Source organism: Mobula birostris, chromosome 11, assembly GCF_030028105.1.
Source record: "Mobula birostris isolate sMobBir1 chromosome 11, sMobBir1.hap1, whole genome shotgun sequence".
Classification (NCBI taxonomy): Eukaryota; Metazoa; Chordata; class Chondrichthyes; order Myliobatiformes; family Myliobatidae; genus Mobula; species Mobula birostris.
Window position 1 is genome coordinate 53,025,367 of NC_092380.1, and position 20,774 is coordinate 53,046,140.

Sequence of the window (20,774 nt, forward strand, 5' to 3'; positions counted from 1 at the left end):
CCATATTTAAGTTCGCTGATGACACCAGTGTCTTTGGCCAAATCAAAGGCAGCAACAAATCAGCAAAGAGGGGGGAGATTAAAAATCTGGCTGATTGGTACCACAACAACCACCTTTTACTCAATGCCAACAAGACCAAAGAGCTGATTAATGCCTTGAGGAGAAAGAAACCGGAGGTCCATGAGCCAGTCCTCATCGGGGGAATAAGAGGTGGAAAGGGTCAGCAACTTTAAATTCCTTGGCGTTATCATTTCAGAGGACTTGTCCTGTGCCCAGCATGTAAATACAACTACAAAGAAAGCACAGCAGCACTCTACTTCCTTTGAAGTTTGCGAAGATTCAGAGATTCAGGATGACATCTAAAACTTTGATAGACTTCTATAATGTGTGGTGAAGAGAATATTAATTGTCTGCATCACAGGCTGGTATGGAAACACCAATGCCCTTGAACGGAAATCCTATAAGTGGTGGATTTGGCCCACCACATCTACACAAAACACTGCTGCAGGGAAGCAGCATCCATCATCAGGAACCCTCACCACACAGGTCATGTTCTCTTGCTGCTTCTGCCATCAGGAAGGTGGTAAAGGAGCTTCATTTGTCACACCACCAGGTTCAGGGACAGTTATTACCCCTCAGCCATCAGGCTCTTGAACCAGAGGGGATAATTTCACTCAACTTCACTTGCCCCATCACTGAACTGTTTCCACAATCTATGGACTCACTTTCAAGGACTCCATCTCATGTTCTTGACATTTATTGCTTATTTATTAGTATTATTTCTTTTGTCTTTTCACAGTTTGTTGTTTTTTTTACATATTGGTTGTTTGTCCATGCTGTTGAGTGTGGTCTTTGATTCATAGATTTACTGAGTATGCCTGCAAGAAAATGAACCTCAGGGTTGTATACTGCGACATACATGTACTTTGATAATAAATTTCAACTTTCAACTTCAATGCGCAACACAATTTCATGATGTTAGAATAATTACATCTGTTCTGAGAAACCACTTTAGGTAGGATCCCTCTAGGGAACACAACCGACTGGTAGTTAACAGATCCTGCCTTGATGATAACGCGCATAGTTTTATGTAATTGTCAGGAGTTTCTTGCATTGCTGTTAAACATGTATATACACCCTGCAACAAACACAACACAAGCTAAAGGCAGCCATTTGATGGTGGAGCCTTTAACCAATAATACCTTTCCCTCAATGTTGTGATCCTTTGTGTTGTATTCCTTTAGGGGCATTCTCAACCCAACAATGCCAAACTTTGGAGACACTACCTCATCAGAGAGCCACAGAAAGGAATTTGCAGAAAACCTTTTCAAGAGGCAGTGCCTCAAGAAGGCAGCATGTTATCATTAAGGGCCCTTGTCATCAGGGACGTGCCCTCTTCTCATTACCACTGTCAGGGAGGAGGTACAGCAGCCCAAAGACACGTACTCAATGATTTTGGAATAGATACTTCCCTCTGTCATCAGATTTCTGAATGGTCCATGAACACCATCTCATTATTCCTTTTTCTTGCATTTTCTGTGTTTTATAGATTTTTGTCTTTGCACTGTACTGCTCCCACAGAACAAGTTTCACATCACCTCATATGTCAGTAATTAACCTATTTCTAATAGCCTATGTACTGTGCAAATGTCTTAGGCATATGTAACAAAAAAATCTGTAAAACAAAAGGTGCTTTCAAAAATAATGAATTGAAAAGTTTCTAAACATGAAAAAAAACAAACAGCAGTAAACAATAAAAAACTAAATCAAACCAACATTTGGTGTGACCACCCTTTAAAAACTCCATCCATACTCCTGGGTACAGTCATGCCCTTTGATAAGAAAATCAGCTGGTAGATTGTTCCAAACATCCTGGAGAACTTGACACAGTTATTCTTCAGACTCTGGCTGTCCCATTTGCTTTGGTCTCCAGGTAATCCCAGGCAGCCTCGAAGATGAGATCAGAGCTCTCCGGAGGCCATACCATCAGTTGCATAACTTCTCGTTCTTCTTTTCTCTGAAGATAATTCCTTATGATCTTGGCCATGTGTTCGGGGTCACGGTCCTGCTGCAGAACGAAGATGGGACTGATCAGGTGCCTCTCTAATGGTATTGTGTGCTGGTTGAGAATCTGATTGTACTTCTCAACATGGAGGACTCAATTAATTCTGAACAGATCACCAACTCTATTTGCAGAAATGCAGCCTCAACCTATAGGTAGCTCCGCTGTGCTTCACTGTTGGCTGCAGACACTCACCCATGCAGTGCTCTCCAGTTCATCTATAGACAAACTGCCTTCTGCCTGAGCCAAAAATTTCAAATTTTGAGTCGTCAGTCCAGAGCAATTGCTACCATTGTTCAGCACCTCAGCCTTTGTGTTTTTGTGTGTAGGTGAGTCTCTTGGCTTTGCTTCCACTTCAGAGGAATGGCTTTTTGGCACCAACTCTTACATGAAGACCACTTCAGACAAGACTTCTCCAGACTATAGAGCGGTGTACTTGCGTTCCAATGGTTTCTGTCAATCCAGAGTTGATTGCAGTACAGGACTTCTTCTGATTTAGGAGGGACATCCGTTTGATGCATCTCTCGTCTGCTGCACTCAGCTTCTGTGGCCAACCACTGTGTTTCCAGTTCTCAACTTAGCCCATTTCTTTGTGCTTCTTCAGAAGAACTTGGACAGTGCATCTTGAAACTCTAGTCTGCTGCGAAATTTCTGCTTGGGGAGAGACCTTGCTGATGCGGGACGATCACCTTGTGTCTTGTTGCTATGCTCACTCTTACCATAGTGTAGGATTTGATGATTTGAAGGTTAAATTCTTACATCTACCACACCCTCACCTTTTAGTTTGGTTATTCTTCGCCCAGTTTGATTCTTTCGACATCCATTTCTTTTTCAGTTAATCAGTTTAGTTCAATCTCATTATGTCATTGATCATTAGCACCTGTTTATTATCTTTGTTTAATCATGCACTGGGCTATATAACTATAATCAAGTTTTTATTTGAAAAGTGGTTTATTACTTAATATATTACTTTCTTTAATGAAATACAAATATTTCTCTAACTTATTTTTGGGAAAATGAATGTTTGGAAATCTAAAATTTGTTCTTTTTGACTGACACACTAATGCAGAAGGCAGAAAATAAACATCCAAAACAAAACTTTTATATAAAAAATTTAGGGTGCCTAAGACTTTTGCACAGTACTGTACATGTGAGGGTCATGTTTTTTGACTTCTCCAGTGTGTTCAACACCATCCGCCCTGCTCTGCTGGGGGAGAAGCTGACAGCGATGCAGGTGGATGCTTCCCTGGTGTCATGGATTCTTGATTACCTGACCGGCAGACCACAGTATGTGTGCTTGCAACACTGTGTGTCCGACAGAGTGATCAGCAGCACTGGGACTCCACAGGAGACTGTCTTCTCTCCCTTTCTCTTCACCATTTACACCTTGGACTTCAACTACTGCACGGAGTCTTGTCATCTTCAGAAGTTTTCGGATGACTCTGCCATAGTTGGATGCATCAGCAAGGGAGATGAGGCTGAGTACAGGGCTATGGTAGGAAACTTTGTCACATGGTGTGAGCAGAATTATCTGCAGCTTAATGTGAAAAAGACTAAGGAGCTGGTGGTAGACCTGAGCAGAGCTAAGGTACCGGTGACCCCTGTTTCCATCCAGGGGGTCAGTGTGAACATGGTGGAGGATTACAAATACCTGGGGATACGAATTCACAATAAACTGGACTGGTCAAAGAACACTGAGGCTGTCTACAAGAAGGGCCAGAGCCGTCTCTATTTCCTGAGGAGACTGAGGTCCCTTAACATCTGCCAGATGATGCTGAGGATGTTCTACGAGTCTGTGGTGGCCAGTGCTATCATGTTTGCTGTTGTGCGCTGGGGCAGCAGGCTGAGGGTGGCAGACACCAACAGAATCAACAAACTCATTCGTAAGGCCAGTGATGTTGTGGGGATGGAACTGGACTCTCTCACAGTGGTGTCTGAAAAGAGGATGCTGTCTAAGTTGCATGCCACCTTGGTCAATGTCTCCCATCCACTACATAATGTACTAGGTGGGCACAGGAGTACATTCAGCCAGAGACTCATTCCTCCGAGATGCAGCACAGAGCGTCATAGGAAGTCATTCCTGCCTGTGGCCATCAAACTTTACAATTCCTCCCTTGGAGGGTCAGACATCCTGAGCCAATAAGCTGGTCCTGGACTTACTATTTAACTATTTATGGTTCTATTACTATTATTTATGGAGCAACTGTAACGAAAACCAATTTCCCCCGGGATTAATAAAGTATGACAAACTACTATGTGAAACAGGACACAGATGAAGGTTTTTCTTACAACACTGCTCTTCACGTTTTAATTTTAAGCAGAGACTTGAGAAGAAAGAGCTTGGCTCTACCTGGACTGAATGATGTAGTACACTACCTCATTATGGCCATGGCCCTTATCTTTTTTCATTTCCGTAGTAGACTTTATTCATGATAAAAATATATATACAAAAGGAAAAACAGAACAAAACCCTTCATATTCTTGGTCAGCATACTACACAGTGTAAACTTCAGAGAGAAAAAAAAGTAAGGAACATAACTCAATTGCCACAACATGGCTGCCAGGAATGTTGCCCATTTCATTATTCAAGAGGCTTCCCGACCCAACTTCTGACCTTATTGTCTGTCTGTACTGATCTTCTCTGTAACTTTAACTCTTTATTTTGCTTTCATTGGTTGAATTTAATATCAATGAACATATACAGTATATAACCTGAAATCCTTACTCTTCGCAGACATCCACAAAACAGAAGAAAACCCCCAAAGAATGACAGACAGAATGTCAGAACCCCAAAAGCCCCCTCCCATGGGCAAGCGGCAGCAAAGGCATCAACCCTCTCCATTCCCCCATCAGTTTCAGCAAATGCATCAGCCTCCCCCACCACACAAGCCATAGCAACGCCCCCCAGAGACCATGATCTAGAGTCCATCAAAAAAAATACTTCCTTTGTACAACCTCAATGCACTGATATAATGAAATGAAATATATAAATCACATGTAAACATTTTTACTGTACTTTGGTGCGTGTCACATTAATAAACCAATTCAACAGTGCCTCAAACAGCTGAGTTATCAGGACAACTCCTGGTGATTTCTCTTAACAAATCTTTAGTAAACCTTGATCAATAGGAAGTGGCTTCGCAGTTACTTGGCTGTTACCGGTTTCACTCTGGGCTACTGACAGACAACCGAATTTGGAGATCCCATCAACTAGTTAACAAGTGCTGGAATGAATAAAGGGACAGGCCACATTCGGTTTAGCGGACTGCTTGTCTAAGGGACAGTGTGTGGGGGTGGGAAGAGTTTTGCTCTCAAACACTGACAAAAATAGCAAGTGCTTTGTGTTGGAAATGGGGGGGGGGGGCGGTGGTCTGGTGCTGGCTGATAAATATCCAACACTTCAGAATGGCAAAATTATAATTAAGCTTGCAAGCAGCACATAATCGCCCTGCATCAATCACACCAGGCTCAGTGCCAGGCTACATATGTTGTCCCATCAATCTGCCACAGTATTTAGCTCCACGGGTCCAGGACCATGATGTCATTTATATCCAATCACCGCAGGCCTCAAGAGCGCAGACTTAATCCACTCTTTCATTATTTGTAGTTTTATTGCCTTTGCACAGGAGCAAGTGAAGCCAAGTGTTTGGGGGGGGGGGGGCGGGAAGAGAGAGAAAGCTGCAGAGAGCCTTTAAATGCTTAGGGTGAGCTATGAAAGGGAGAGAGGCTGACAGATGGAGACGGAGAAGGAGGAAAAAAATCAGAGCCACATGTCGAGACAGGCAGACTACAAATAAAGAAACCCACATGTGCAAATGCCACACAAGATAGGTGAAAGCATGTGCGGGAGGTACACGTTGGTTAATGCTTCCTGCCACTCTGGGGAGTAGTGCTCAAAGGTCAACGGGTAAGGCACGATACCTTCATCTTGCAGGAAGGCTGAATGAGCTCGGCGATGGAGAACTTGTCCTGCTGCAGTCGCCGTTTCACCAGCTTCGAGCAACAGATATTCACTGAGCCCAGCACGTGCGAGGTGTTGTACTCCACAAACGAGCGGCTGTCAATCACCAGGGTGCCCTCCACGCCACTCTGCAGGAGGCAGGCCAGCTTTTCGGCATCGATCACTTTGGGCTTAGCTTTCTCCCCTGCCATCGTTGGGCCAGATCTTCAGGAAGAAAGACCTCCCTCTCACCCCAGCGCCAGGTCAAAAGAAGAGAAATGGCCCTTGCGAGGAGGTTAAGGTAATCAAGGTGTTACTGCCGTGCCAAGGGCCAGCCACTCCTACTCGCTGTTCTCAACTGCTTCATCCTATGGAAGAAAGAAATGAATTACTAGTCAGAACAATACATTATTGGCTGCAGGACCTCCCATCAAACTTTATGAGGGGGATTATAGCCCCACATTTATTTCACAGAGGGCATAAATGTTGTACAAATTGAAGTTCTTCCATTGGGCAGAAGCCACAAAAGCCTGAAAGCATGTCCCACCAGGCTATTCTATCCTACTGTTACAAGGCAACTAAGTGTTTTCCTCGTACAATAAGGTGGGCTCTTAACCTCACAATTTACCTTATGAGCTTGCACCTTATAGTCTCCCTGCAATGCACTTTCTCTGTAGCTGTTACATTTCATTCTACATTCTGTTATTGTATTGCATTGTTCTACCTCAATGCACCGAGTGATGAATTGATCTGTATGAACAGTATGCAAGACAAGCTTTTCACTGTATTACACTACATGTGACAATAATAAATCAATTCCAATTCAATTTTGCCCTATCAAGAAGCTGCTGGGAGTATTTATCCACTCAAATGTGTGTTGGATTATTTATTGCTGGAGAGCAGGCATTAAGTTTCCTCTCACAGGTACCAACAGATTCCAGCATTCTTCCAAATCACTATTCAACATGTACGCCCAAAGGTCGCCAACTAGACCTCCACTTTCACATCCCTATTCAACACATGACCAAAGTACTTCAAATACATCGCTTCAAATGTCCATTCATTAACTCGCCTATTATCTAGCATGACCAGAATGAACTCTGAAGAAAACCTTTGGACTCTCAAACACAGTGTACAAAATGCTCCTAATCTAGACACATCCTGATATCCTAAGCTCTTGCTTTACTAACCCCCTTTTAGGCTAGTAGCAGGAAGAAAATCAGGTTTCCTCATTCTCTCTCAAAGAAGATCATAGTTGGGAGCTTAACATCCAAGGAAACACCTTATATCAAAAGAGCAAGCAGGCAGGCAGAGGGGTTGGGGTGCCACCATTGGTAAAAAAAAATGAAATCAAATCCTTAGAAAGAGGTGATATAGGATCGGAAGATGTAGAATCTTTATGGTTAGAGTTATGAAAATGCAAGTGTAAAAAAAAACTCAAAGAGTTGTATACAGGCTTCCAAAGGTAGCCAGAATGTGGGAAACAAATGATACCAGGAGATGGAAAAGGTACACAAAAAAGGCAATGACACAAGAATCATTGGGGATATCAATATGCAGGTAGAATGAGAAAATCAAGTTGTTGCTGAATCCCAAGAGAGGGAATTTGTAGAATGCCTATGAGATGGCTTTCTAGATCAGTTTGTGGTTGAACCCACCAGGGAAAAGCAATTCAGGATTGGATGTTGTGTAATGGACCATATTTGATTAGGGATTTAAGGTAAATAAACCCTTATGAGGCAGTGATCATAATATGATGAATTCACCCTATTGTTTAAAGGGAAGAAGATAAAGTCAGATGTATCAGTATTACAGCGGAATAAAGAGAACTATAGAGGCATGAGAGGAACAGATCAAAGTTGACTGGTTGCAGGGAGGATGACTGAACAGTAATAGCTGGAATTTCTAAGGGCAATTCAGAAGGTGCAGAATAGATACATCTCAAAGATGAAGTAATATTCTAAAAGGAAGGATGGGGCAGCTGTGGCTGACAATGGAAGTCAAAGACAGTAAAAAAGCAAAAGAAAGGGCATATAATATAACAAAAATTAGTAGGAAGTTACAGGATTGGAAAGCTTTTAAAAACCAAAAGCAGACACTAAAAAGTCATATGGAGAGAAAGGATGAAATATGAAGGTAAGCTAGCCATTAATATGAAAGAGGTTACAATATTTATTTTCCAAATATATAACGAGTAAACGAGAAGTGAGAGTGGATTATCAGACCGCTGGAAAATTAAATGGCAGACTAATAATAAGTATTTTGCGTGTTTTCACTGTGGAAGACATTAGCAGTATGCCAGAAATTCAAGTGTGCCAGGGGACAGAAATGAGTGTAGTTGCTATTACTAAGGAGAAGGTGCTTGGGAAGATGAAATGGCTGAAGGTAAACAAGTCACCTGGACTAGATGGAATACACTCAGGGTTATGAAAGTGGTAGCTCAAGAGATTGTGGAGTAATAATTATTAGTACTAATCTTTCAAAAAATCACTAGATTTGGGATTGGTTCCGAAGGACAGGAAACTTGCAAATGTCACTCTACTGCTTAAGAAAGGAGGGAGGTAGATCAAAAATTATAGGTCAATTAGACCAACTTCAGTGGTGGGGAAAATGTTGGACTCTATTATTAAGAATAAGATTTCAGGGTACTTGGATGCACATTGCAAACTAGGTCAAAGTCAGCATAGTTTCCTTAAGGGGAGATCTTGCCTGATAAATCTGTTGGAATTCTTTGAGGAAGTAACAGGCAGGATAGACAAAGGACAGTCAGTGGATATTGTCTACTTAGATTTTCAGAAGGCCTTTGACAAGGGTCCATACGTGAGGTTACTTAAGAATACAAGAGCCCGTGATATTACAGGAAAGGTACTGGCATGGACAGAAGCTTGGCTGACTGGCAGGAAGCAAAGAGTGGGAATAAAGGGGACCTTTTCTGGTTGGCTGACAGTGACTAGTTGTGTACTACAATGGCTGGTTTCCGGACCACTTCTTTTAACATTAAATGTCAATGATTTGATGCCATAATTAATGGCATTCTGGCCATGTTTGCCGACGGTAAGAAGATGTAGAAGGTCGGGTAATGTTGAGGATGCAGCGAATCTCCAGAAGGATTGAGACAGATTGGGAGAAAGGGGAAAGAAATGGCAAATGGAATGTAGTGTAGCAAAGTTGTATGATCATGTACTTTGGTAGAAGGAATAAAGGTGTAGACTACTTTCAAATGGGGAGGAGTACAAAAATCAGAAGTGCAAAGGGAATTGAGAGTCCTTGTGCAAGATTCCCTAAAGGCTACCTTGCAGGTTAAGTCAATGGTAAAGAAAGCAAACACAATGTTGTCATTTATTTCGAGATGACTAGCATACAAGAGGAAGGATGCGGTGCTGAGGTTTCATAAAGCATTGGTCAGGCCACAGTTGGAGTATTGTGAGCAATTTTGGGCCCCTTATCGAAGAAAAGATGTGCTGGCATTGGAGAGGGCCTAGAGGAGGTTCATGAGAATTGTTCTGGAAATTAAAGGATTAATGAGGAGATTTTGATGACCAGTACTCACTGGAGTTTAGAAGAATAAGGGGTAATCTCATAGAAACCTAGTGAACATTGAAAGGTCTGGATAGAGTGGATCCAAGCAGGATGTTTCCTATAGTGGGTGAGACTAGGAGCAGACGGCACCACCTCAAGAGAGGGACGTCCAATAAGAACAGTGATGAGGAGGAATTTCTTTAGCTAGACAGTAATGAATCTATGCAATTCATTGCCAGTATACCTAAAGCAGAGTTTTATAGTATTTGAGTAGATTTGGTGGTTTTCTAATTTGTTCTGTATTTCATTTGAATAGATATGTAACTCAGTTAAACGGTTGTTTGTCTTTTTTATACCTTAACTATTTCCATGAAACGTTAGCTTAAAAATAAAACAAATTTCATGATATATGTGAGTGATGATAAACCTGATGCTGATATGGGTCTCTTTTGTGGACTGAGAGTGGGAAGGGGGCAAGGAGAGGGGAAATCATGGTTGAGAAAAGGGGAAGGGAAGCACGAAAAGACATTCTGTAATCATCATTCTTACATTCTTCCTATACTGATGTATGGCTGCGAGTCATGGACCATCACAAATGCAATGGAAAAAAAGAATCAATGCAGCAGAGATGTGGTTCCTCAGAAGAATGCTATGCATATCATATATGGACAGGACAACCAACGAAAAAGTTCTACAGAGAACGAAAACAAAACTTACATTACTTAAAAAAAAATTCAGAAAACAGCAATCAAAATTCTTTGGACATATCATGCAAAGAGAGACATTAGAACATTTAGTTACAACTGGAAAGCTGGAAGGGAAAAGAAGCAGAGGCAGACAGAGAATGAAAATGATAGATGGAATAACATCATGGTTAGAAACAGGGGAGGCAACAACTACAATTCGGAGGGTCAGGGACCGTAATGGATGGAGAGACATGATTCCCCACGCCGAACGGCAAGGCACATGAATGAATGAATGAATGTAATGATCAATAAACCAATTGTTTGGAATCAAATGGGCTTGCCTGGTTCCTCAGGTCTGGGTGCATCTGCACCAACACCACTCACCCCCTCTCCACCCCGGCACTCCTTCTCAGTTACCTGTCCTACACCCCTCCCACTGCACGCCACCCTCACCATTCCCAACATCCTTTGCTCCCACGAGATTTATAAAACTTTCTCTCTGCTCCACATTAACAAATACAGTACTGTGCAAATTATTAGGTATCCTAGCTAAATATATGTATACAAGACTTCTGCATAGTACCGTATGTGTGTATCTACACACACATACACGCACGTTGGTATGAAGATGATGGCTCAAAGGACATCTTTCTGTTCTCTCTAGTTCAACCACTAAAAAGGAAATAACATGCATTTCCACTACACTTTTAACCAACCTCAGGACGTTCCATTTTTCTCTTGGATCACAGGAGGTGGCCATTTGGCTATTGAGTCTTCACCCGCTGTCACACCAATCTCATCAGTCTCATTTCCCCGACTTCCACTTCCTTTGTGCCCAGTTTTCTCTCAATACCGCTCTTGTTCTCTTACCACCCTCATGCACACCTGGGGGTGGCTGGGGGGGGGGTGCATTTTTGTGGACACAAGGAAACCTAAGCATCTGGAGGATCTCATTAACAGGAGAACATGCAAACTCAAAACAAACAGCATATTAAATGGAGCAGCAAGCTCAAGGGTTAAATGGCTGTCTCCCATATCTCAAATTTATTGACAGTACCAGACATTTGATTATTTTTCTGGAGAATTGGGCTGATGATGAATTCTAACTAGCTCACTGAGTTGCTCTGACACTGCCTTTCGAAGTTGGTGTTGAATGAAGCTTGAAAAATTAAGCTTTGCTTTGCATTGAACCTGAGTTCTGTCACTGGGCAAGAACATCAGGCACACCCAGAGCAGTTAGATGGGTATTGCAATTAACCTTTGGACAACAGACGGTAGAAACAATTGGTGTCTGGAAAGTAACCTAAAATAGGGTTGGCAAAGGCTGTAGATAATGAAGTTACTGGCAGAGATTTGTCTCACTTTGGAAGCAAAATGTGTCCAAATGATTTGTCTGATTACTACGCAAAATAAATGCGGGGAGTGACAAACTGAAATAAATAGAGTAATTTCTGGCAACACTCACCAATAAGTCAGTTATCTGCAGAAAGAGGAACTTAATTTTGCCTAAGGTTTAAAATCTTTTGTTCAAAATGGAAGAGGTTTAAACTCACTTTGAATCAATGGAGAGCCAAAAGGAGGGACTGGAAGCAGGCAGGCATATGAAAGAACAAAAGAGAGGAAACAATAGGATAGAAGGAAATTATTAAAGTATGAAAGAGATGATTATGAAAAGGGATGGTCCAAAAACACAGCTGTTTTTCAGGAAAAGAAGTGGGTGGTTGGGAACATAGAAACATAGAAAATAGGTGCAGGAGTAGGCCATTCGGTCCTTCAAGCCTGCACCACCATTCAGTATGATCATGGCTGAACATCCGACTCAGAACCCTGTACCAGCCTTCCCTCCGTACCCCCGATCCCTTTAGCCACAAGGGCCGTATCTAACTCCCTCTTAAATATAGCCAATGAACTGGCCTCAACTGTTTCCTGTGGCAGAGAATTCCACAGATTCACCACTCTCTGTGTGAAGAAGGTTTTCCTCATCTCGGTCCTAAAAGGCTTCCCCTTTATCCTCAAACTGTGACCCCCTCATTCTGGACTTCCCCAACATCGGGAACAATCTTCCTGCATCTAGCCTGTCCAATCCCTTTAGGATTTAATACGTTTCAATAAGATCCCCCCTCAATCTTCTAAATTCCAATGAGTACAAGCCTAGTCGATCCAGTCTTTCATCATACGAAAGTCCTGCCATCCCAGGAATCAATCTGGTGAACCTCCTTTGTACTCCCTCTATGGCAAGAATGCCTTTCCTCAGATTAAGGGACCAAAACTGCACACAATACTCCAGGTGTGGTCTCACCAAGGCCTTCTACAACTGCAGTAGTACCTCCCTGCTCCTGTACTCGAATCCTCTTGCTATAAACGCCAGCATAAAATTCGCCTTTTTCACCACCTGCTGTACCTGCATGCATACTTTCAATGACTGGTGTATAAGGACACCCAGGTCTCGTTGCACCTCCCCTTTTCCTAATCGGCCACCGTTCAGATAATAATCTGTTTTCCTGTTTTTGCCACCAAAGTGGATAATCTCACATTTATCCACATTAAATTGCATCTGCCATGAATTTGCCCACTCACCAAACCTATCCAAGTCACCCTGCATCCTCTTAGCATCCTCTTCACAGCTAATACTGCTGCCCAGCTTCGTGTCATCCGCAAACTTGGAAATGCTGCATTTAATTCCCTCATCTAAGTCATTAATATATATTGTAAACAACTGGGGTCCCAGCACTGAGCCTTGCGGTACCCCACTAGTGACTGCTTGCCATTCTGAAAAGGTCCCGTTTATTCCCACTCTTTGCTTCCTGTCTGCCAAGCAATTCTCTATTACACATCAATACCTTACCCCCAATACCGTGTGCTTTAAGTTTGCACACTAATCTCCCGTGTGAGACCTTGTCAAAAGCCTTTTGAAAATCCAAATATACCACATCCACTGGTTCTCCCCTATCCACTCTACTAGTTACATCCTCAAAAAATTCTATGACATTCGTCAAGACATGATTTTCCTTTCACAAATCCATGCTGACTTTGTCCGATGATTTCACTGCTTTCCAAATGTGCTGTTATCACATCTTTGATAACTGACTCCAGCAGTTTCCCCACCACCGATGTTAGGCTAACTGGTCTATAATTCCCCGGTTTTTCTCTCCCTCCTTTTTTAAAAAGCGGGGTTACATTAGCCACCCTCCAATCCTCAGGAACTAGTCCAGAATCTAAAGAGTTTTGAAAAGTTATCACTATTGCATCCACTATTTCTTGGGCTACTTTCTTAAGCACCCTGGGATACAGACCATCTGGCCCTGGGGATTTATCTGCCTTTAACCCCTTCAACTTACCTAACACCACTTCCTTACTAACATGTATTTCCCTCAGTTCCTCCATCTCACTAGACCCTCTGTCCCCTACTATTTCCGGAAGATTATTTATGTCCTCCTTAGTGAAGACAGAACCAAAGCAGTTATTCAATTGGTCTGCCATGTCCTTGTTCCCTATGATCAATACACCTGTTTCAGTCTGTAGGGGACCTACATTTGTCTGAACCAATCTTTTTCTTTTCACATATCTATAAAAGCTTTTACAGTCAGTTTTTATGTTCCCTGCCAGTTTTCTCTCATAATCTTTTTTTCTCTTTCCTAATTAAGCCCTTTGTCCTCCTCTGCTGGACTCTGAATTTCTCCCAGTCCTCAGGTGAGCCACTTTTTCTGGCTAATTTGTATGCTTCTTCTTTTGAATTGATACTATCCCTAATTTCCCTTGTCAGCCATGGGTGCACTACCTTCCCTGATTTATTCTTTTGCCAAACTGGGATGAACAATTGTTGTAGTTCATCCATGCAATCCTTAAATGCTTGCCATTGCATATCCACCATCAACCCTTTAAGTATCATTTGCCAGTCTATCTTAGCTAATTCACGTCTCATACCTTCAAAGTTACCCTTCTTTAAGTTCAGAACCTTTGTTTCTGAATTAACTATGTCACTCTCCATCTTAGTGAAGAATTCCACCATATTATGGTCACTCTTACCCAAGAGGCCTCTCACGACAAGATTGCTAATTAACCCTTCCTCATTGCTCAATACCCAGTCTGGAATAGCCTGCTCTCTAGTTGGTTCCTCAACATGTTGGTTCAAAAAACTATCCCGCATACATTCCAAGAAATCCTCTTCCTCAGCACCCTTACCAACTTGGTTCACCCAATCTATATGTAGATTGAAGTCACCCATTATAACTGCTGTTCCTTTATTGCACGCATTTCTAATTTCCTATTTAACGCCACCCCCAACCTCACTACACTGTTAGGTGGCCTGTACACAACTGCCACCAGCGTTTTCTGCCCCTTAGTGTTATGCAGCTCTACCCATATCGATTCCACATCCTCCCGGCTAATGTCCTTCCTTTCTATTGCGTTAATCTCCTCTCTAACCAGCAATGCTACCCCACCTCCTTTTCTTTCATGTCTATCCCTCCTGAATATTGAATATACCTGAATGTTGAGCTCCCATCCTTGGTCACCCTGGAGCCATGTCTCTGTGATCCCAACTATATCATATTCATTAATAACAATCTGTACTTTTAATTCATCCACCTTGTTACAAATGCTCCTTGCATTGACACACAAAGCCTTCAGGCTTGCTTTTACAACACTCTTAGCCCTTATACAATTCTGTTGAAAAGTGGCCCTTTTTGATTTTTGCCCTGGATTTGTCGGCCTGCCACTTTTACTTTTCACCTTACTACTTTTTGCTTCTACCCTCATTTTACACCCCTCTGTCTCTCTGCACTTGTTCCCATCCCCCTGTTGTGAACTAACCTCCTCTCTCCTAGTCTCTTTAATTTGATTCCCACTCCCCAACCATTCTAGTTTAAAGTCACCTCAGTAGCCCTCGCAAATCTCCCTGCCAGGATATTGGTCCCCCTAGGATTCAAGTGTAACCCATCCTTTTTGTACAGGTCACACCTGCGCCAAAAGAGGTCTCAATGATCCAAAAACTTGAATCCCTGCCCCCTGCTCCAATCCCTCAGCCACGCATTTATCCTCCACCTCATTGCATTCCTACTCTCACTGTCGCGTAGCACAGGCAGTAATCCCGAGATTATTACCTTTGCAGTCCTTTTTCTCAATTCCCTTCCTAACTCCCTATATTCTCCTTTCAGGACCTCTTCCCGTTTCCTACCTACCTACAAGGGTTAATAACGAAAATAATTATCAGTGAAGATTGATTACAAGACAAACATACAGGAGCAGAATTAGGCCATTTGGCCCATCGAGTCTGCTCTGCCATTTTATCATGGCTGATTGATTTCCCTCTCAACCCCAATATCCTGCCTTCTCTCCGAATCCCTTCATGCCCTGATTGATGAAGAATCCATCAATCTTTGCCTTAAACATACCGTCTGATCTGGCCTCCACAGCCTCCTGTGGCAAGGGATTCCATAGATTCACCACCCTCGGGCTGAAGAAATTCCTCCTCATCTCTGTTCTAAATGGGCGCACCTCTATTCTGAGGCTGTGTCCTCTGATCTTAGACTCCACCACCATAAGAAACAGTCTCTCCACATTCACTCTATCAAGGGCTTTCAACATTAGATAGGTTTCAATGAGATCCTCTGAATTCCAGTGAGAACTGGCCCAGAGCCATCAAATGCTTCTCATATGATACACCTTTCAATTCTAGAATCATTTTCACAAACCTTCTTTGAACCCTCTCCAATGTCAGCACATCCTTTCTTAGAAAAGGAGCCTTTAAGAACTGATGTCATTGAACTTGGGAGTTCACGTTTGAGTTGCAAGTTAATTAAGCTAAGAGACAGTGTTTCATAATATTCCGCATTCAGCTTTCCATGATCCTGGCCTGTGCTACAACTCGAGGCACCCTTTTCCTCCCAAGCACATTAAACATGTATAAACATATAACAATTACAGCACAGAAACAGGCCATCTCGGCCCTTCTAGTCCATGCCAAACTCTTACTCTCACCTAGTCCTATCGACCTGCACTCAGCCCATAACCCTCCATTCCTTTCCTGTCCATATAGCTGTCCAAATTAACTTTAAACGACAACATCGAACCTGCCTCAACCACTTCTGCTGGAAGCTCGTTCCACACAGCTACCACTCTCTGAGTAAAGAAGTTCCCCCTCAAGTTACCCCTGAACTTTTGCCCTTTAACTCTCGACTCATGTCCTCTTGTTTGAATCTCCCCCACTCTCAGTGAAAAAAGCCTATCCACATCAACTCTATCTATCCCCCTCATAATTTTAAATACCTCTATCAAGTCCCCCCTCAACCTTCTACATTCCAAAGAATAAAGACGCAACTTGTTCAACCTCTGTCACTTAGGAGGTGAAACCCAGGTAACATTCTAGTAAATTTTTTCTGTACTTTATTTTGTTGACATCTTTCCTATAATTCAGTGACCAAAACTATACACAATACTCCAAATTTGGCCTCACCAATGCCTTGTACAATTTCAACATTACATCCCAACTCCTATACTCAATGCTCTGATTTATAAAGGCCAGCATACCAAAAGCTTTCTTCACCACCCTATCCACATGAGATTCCACCTTCAGGGAACTATGCACCATTATTCCTAGATCACTCTATTCCACTGCATTCTTCAATGCCCTACCATTTACCATGTATGCCCTGTTTTGATTAGTCCTACCAAAATGTAGCACCTCACATTTATCAGCATTAAACTCCATCTGCCATCTTTCAGCCCAATCTTCTAACCGGCCTAAATCTCTATGCAAGCTTTGAAAACCTACTTCATTATCCACAACGCCACCTATCTTAGTATCATCTGCATACTTACTCATCCAATTTACCACCCCATCATCCAGATCATTAATGTATATGACAAATAACATTGGACCCAGTACAGATCTGAGGCACACCACTAGTCACCAGCCTCCAATCTGACAAACAGTTATCCACCACTACTCTCTGGCATCGCCCATCCAGCCACTGCTGAATCCATTTTACTACTTCAATATTAATACCTAACGATCGAACCTTCCTAACCAACTTTCCACGTGGGACCTTGTCAAAGGCCTTACTGAAGTCCATATAGACAACATCCACCGCTTTACCCTCCTCAACATTCCTAGTAACTTCTTCAAAAAATTCAGTAAGATTTGTCAAACATGACCTTCCCCGCACAAATCCATGTTGACTGTTCCTAATCAGACCCTGTCTATCCAGGTAATTATATATGCCATCTCAAAGAATACTTTCCATCAATTTACCCACCACCAATGTCAAACTCACAGGCCGATAATTGCTAGGCTTACCCTTAGACCCCTTTTTAAACAATGGAACAACATGAGCAATACGCCAACCCTCCGGCACCATCCCTGTTTCTAATAACATTTGAAATGTTTCCGTCAGAGTCCCTGCTATTTTCACACTAACTTCCCTCAAGGTCCTAGGGAAAATCCTGTCAGAACCCGGAGACTTATCCACTTTTATATTCCTTAAAAGCTCCAGTACTTCCTCTTCTTTAATCATCATAGTTTCCATAACTTCCTTACCCGTTTCCCTTGTCTTATACAATTCAATATCCTTCTCCTTAGTGAATAATGAAGAAAAGAAATTGTTTAGAAACTCCCCCATCTCTTTTGGCTCCACACATAGCTGTCCACTCTGATTCTCCAAGGGACCAATTTTATCCCTCATTATCCTTTTGCTATAAATATAAACAGTAGAAACCCTTGGGGTTTATTTTCACCTTGCTTGCCAAAACAACCTCGCATCTTCTTTTAGCTTTTCTAATTTAAGATTCTTTTTACATTCTTTATATTCCTCGAGCACCTCATTTACTCCATGCTGCCTATATTTTTTGTAGATATCTCTCTTTTTCCGAAAAAAGTTTCCAATATCCCTTGACAACCATGGCTCTCTCAAACTTTTAACCTTTCCTTTCAACCTAACGGGAACATAAAGATTCTGTATTCTCAGAATTTCACCTTTAAATGACCTCCATTTCTCTATTACATTCTTCCCATAAAACAAATTGTCCCAATCCACTCCATTTAAATCCTTTCACATCTCCTAAAAAGTTAGCCTTTCTCCAATCAAAAATATCAACCCTGGGTCCAGACCTATCCTTCTCCATAACTGTATTGAAACTAATAGCATTGTGATCATTGGACCCGAAGTGCTCCCGAACACAAACCTCCGTCACCTGACCTATCTCATTCTCTAACAGGAGATCCAACACTGTCCCTTCTCTCGTTGGTACCTCTACGTATTGCTGCAAAAAACTATCCTGCACACATTTTACAAACTCCAAACCATCCAGCCTTTTTACAGTATGGGCTTCCCAGTCTATGTGTGGAAAATTAAAATCTCCCACAATCACAGCCTTGTGCTTACTACAAGTATCTGCTATCTCCTTACAGATTTGCTCCTCCAATTCTCACTCTCCATTTGGTGGTCTATAATGTACCCCCATAAGAGTTACTACACCTTTCCCATTCCTCAGTTCCACCCAAATAGCCTCCTTAGATGAGCCCTCTAATCTATCCTGCCAGAGCACCACTGTAATATTTTCTCTGACAAGTAATGCAACACCTCCCCCTCTTGTCCCTCTGATTCTATCACACCTGAAGCCATTAAATCCAGGAATATTTAGTTGCCAATCACACCCCTCCTGTAACCATGTCTCACATCATTTGAGGAAATGGAACAACCATGTTGGATTGGGAGCAATTGGAGTTTGATTTTATTTTTATTTCTGTGTGCATTGTAAAGTATTCTTTACCGGAGGTCTGGGTACTTATGTGCAGTTTTCCTATTATTTAAAAATATTCTTGCTTGCTATATTAGTTTGCTGAGGTATGGATTGGAGTCACCAGAAAAAGTTATTGAGTTTGATCCCAGGGTAAGCTTACTTCAGTAGGGATGAGTTAATTGTACCACAAATAACCTTTGACCAAGAGACCACAAGACATAGGAGAAGAAAGTAGAATTAGGGTGTTCGGCCCATGGAGTCTGCTCTGTACATTGAATCATGGCTGAACCCCTCTCAACCAGTTCAGTGGTGGGCAAGTTGTTGGAGAACATACTGAAAGGCAGGATTTATGAGCATTTGGAGAGACACAGCATGGTTTTGTCAAGGGCAGGCTGTGCCTTACGAGCCTGATTGAATTCTTTGAGGATATAAAAAAAACATCGATGAAGGTAGAGTAGTGGATGTAGTGGATATGGATTTCAGTAAGGCATTTGATAAGGTTTCCCCATGCAAGGCTCATTCAGAAAGTAAGGAGGCTGAGATCCAAGGGTACCTTGCTTTGTGGATCCAGAATTGGCTTGCCCACAGAAGGCAAAGGATGGTTATAGATGGTTCATATTCTGCATGGAGGACAGTGACCAGTGGTGTTCCATGGGGATCTGTTCTAGGACCCCTCCTCTTTGTGATTTTTATAAATTAACTGGACGAAGAAGTAGAAGGGTAGGTTATTAAGTTTGCTGATGACACAAAGGTTAGGGGTGTTGTGGATAGTCTGGAGGGTTGTTAAAGGTTACAGCGGGACACTGATAGTATGCAGAACTGGGCTGAGAAGTGGCAGAATGACTTCAACCCAGGTAAGTGTAAAGTGGTTCATTTTGGTAGGTCCAATTTGAAGACAGAATATAATACAAATGCTAAGACTCTTGGCAGTGTGGAGGATCAGAGAAATCTTGGTGTCTGTGTTCATAGGACACTCAAAGCTAACGCGCAGGTTGACAGTGTTGTTAAGAAGGCGTAGGGTGTGATGGCAATCATCAACAGAGGGATTGAGTTCAAGAGCCGCAAGGTAATGTTACAGCTATACAAGATCTTGGTCAGACCCCAATTCAAGTACTGCGTTCAGTTCTGGGCACCTCACTACAGGAAGGATGTGGATACTATAGAAAGGGTGCAGAGGAGATTTACAAGGATGTTACCTGGATTGGAGAATATATCTTATGAGAATAGGTTGAGTGAATTTGGCTTTTTCTCCTTGGAGTGACAGAGAATGAGAGGTGACCTGATAGAGGTGTACACAATGATGAGGAGCATAATTGTGTGGATAGTCAGAGGCTTTTTCCCAGGGCTAAAATGGCTAACAAGAGGGGGTATAGTTTTAAGATGCTTGGAAGTAGGTACAGAGGGGACATCAGGGGCAAGTTTTTCCACACAGAGAGTGGTGGGTGTGTGGAATGGACCGCCAGCGACGGTGGTGGAGGCAGATACAATAGGGTCTTTTAAGAGACTCTTAGATAGGTACATGGACCTTAGGAGTTAAGGGACTCAAAACTGCTCACAATACTCCAAGTGCAGTCTGACCAATGCCTTATAAAGCCTCAGTATTACATCCATGCTTTTATATTCTAGTCCTCTCAAAATGAAAGCTAACATTGAATTTGCCTTCCTTACCATAGACTCAACCTGCAAGTTAACCTTTCAGAATCCTTCACAAGGCCTCCCAAATCCCTTTGCATCTCTAAACCCTCAATAAGCTCTCCATTTAGCAAATCATCTACCCGTTTATTCCTTCTACCAAAGTGCATGATTGTACACTTCTCTACACAGTATT

General features: G+C 42.3%; 1 protein-coding gene across 1 annotated transcript in view; it reads right to left on the minus strand.

Moving 5' to 3' along the window:
* Positions 1-20,774, minus strand: part of LOC140205082 (dual specificity protein phosphatase 8-like) — a 293,888-nt gene that overhangs the window by 238,228 nt on the left and 34,886 nt on the right. The window contains exon 2 of the mRNA XM_072272246.1: positions 5,984-6,370. Within this exon, the coding sequence (XP_072128347.1) occupies positions 5,984-6,214 (231 nt within the window). The 5' untranslated portion in view covers positions 6,215-6,370. The remainder of the gene's footprint in view (positions 1-5,983; positions 6,371-20,774) is intronic.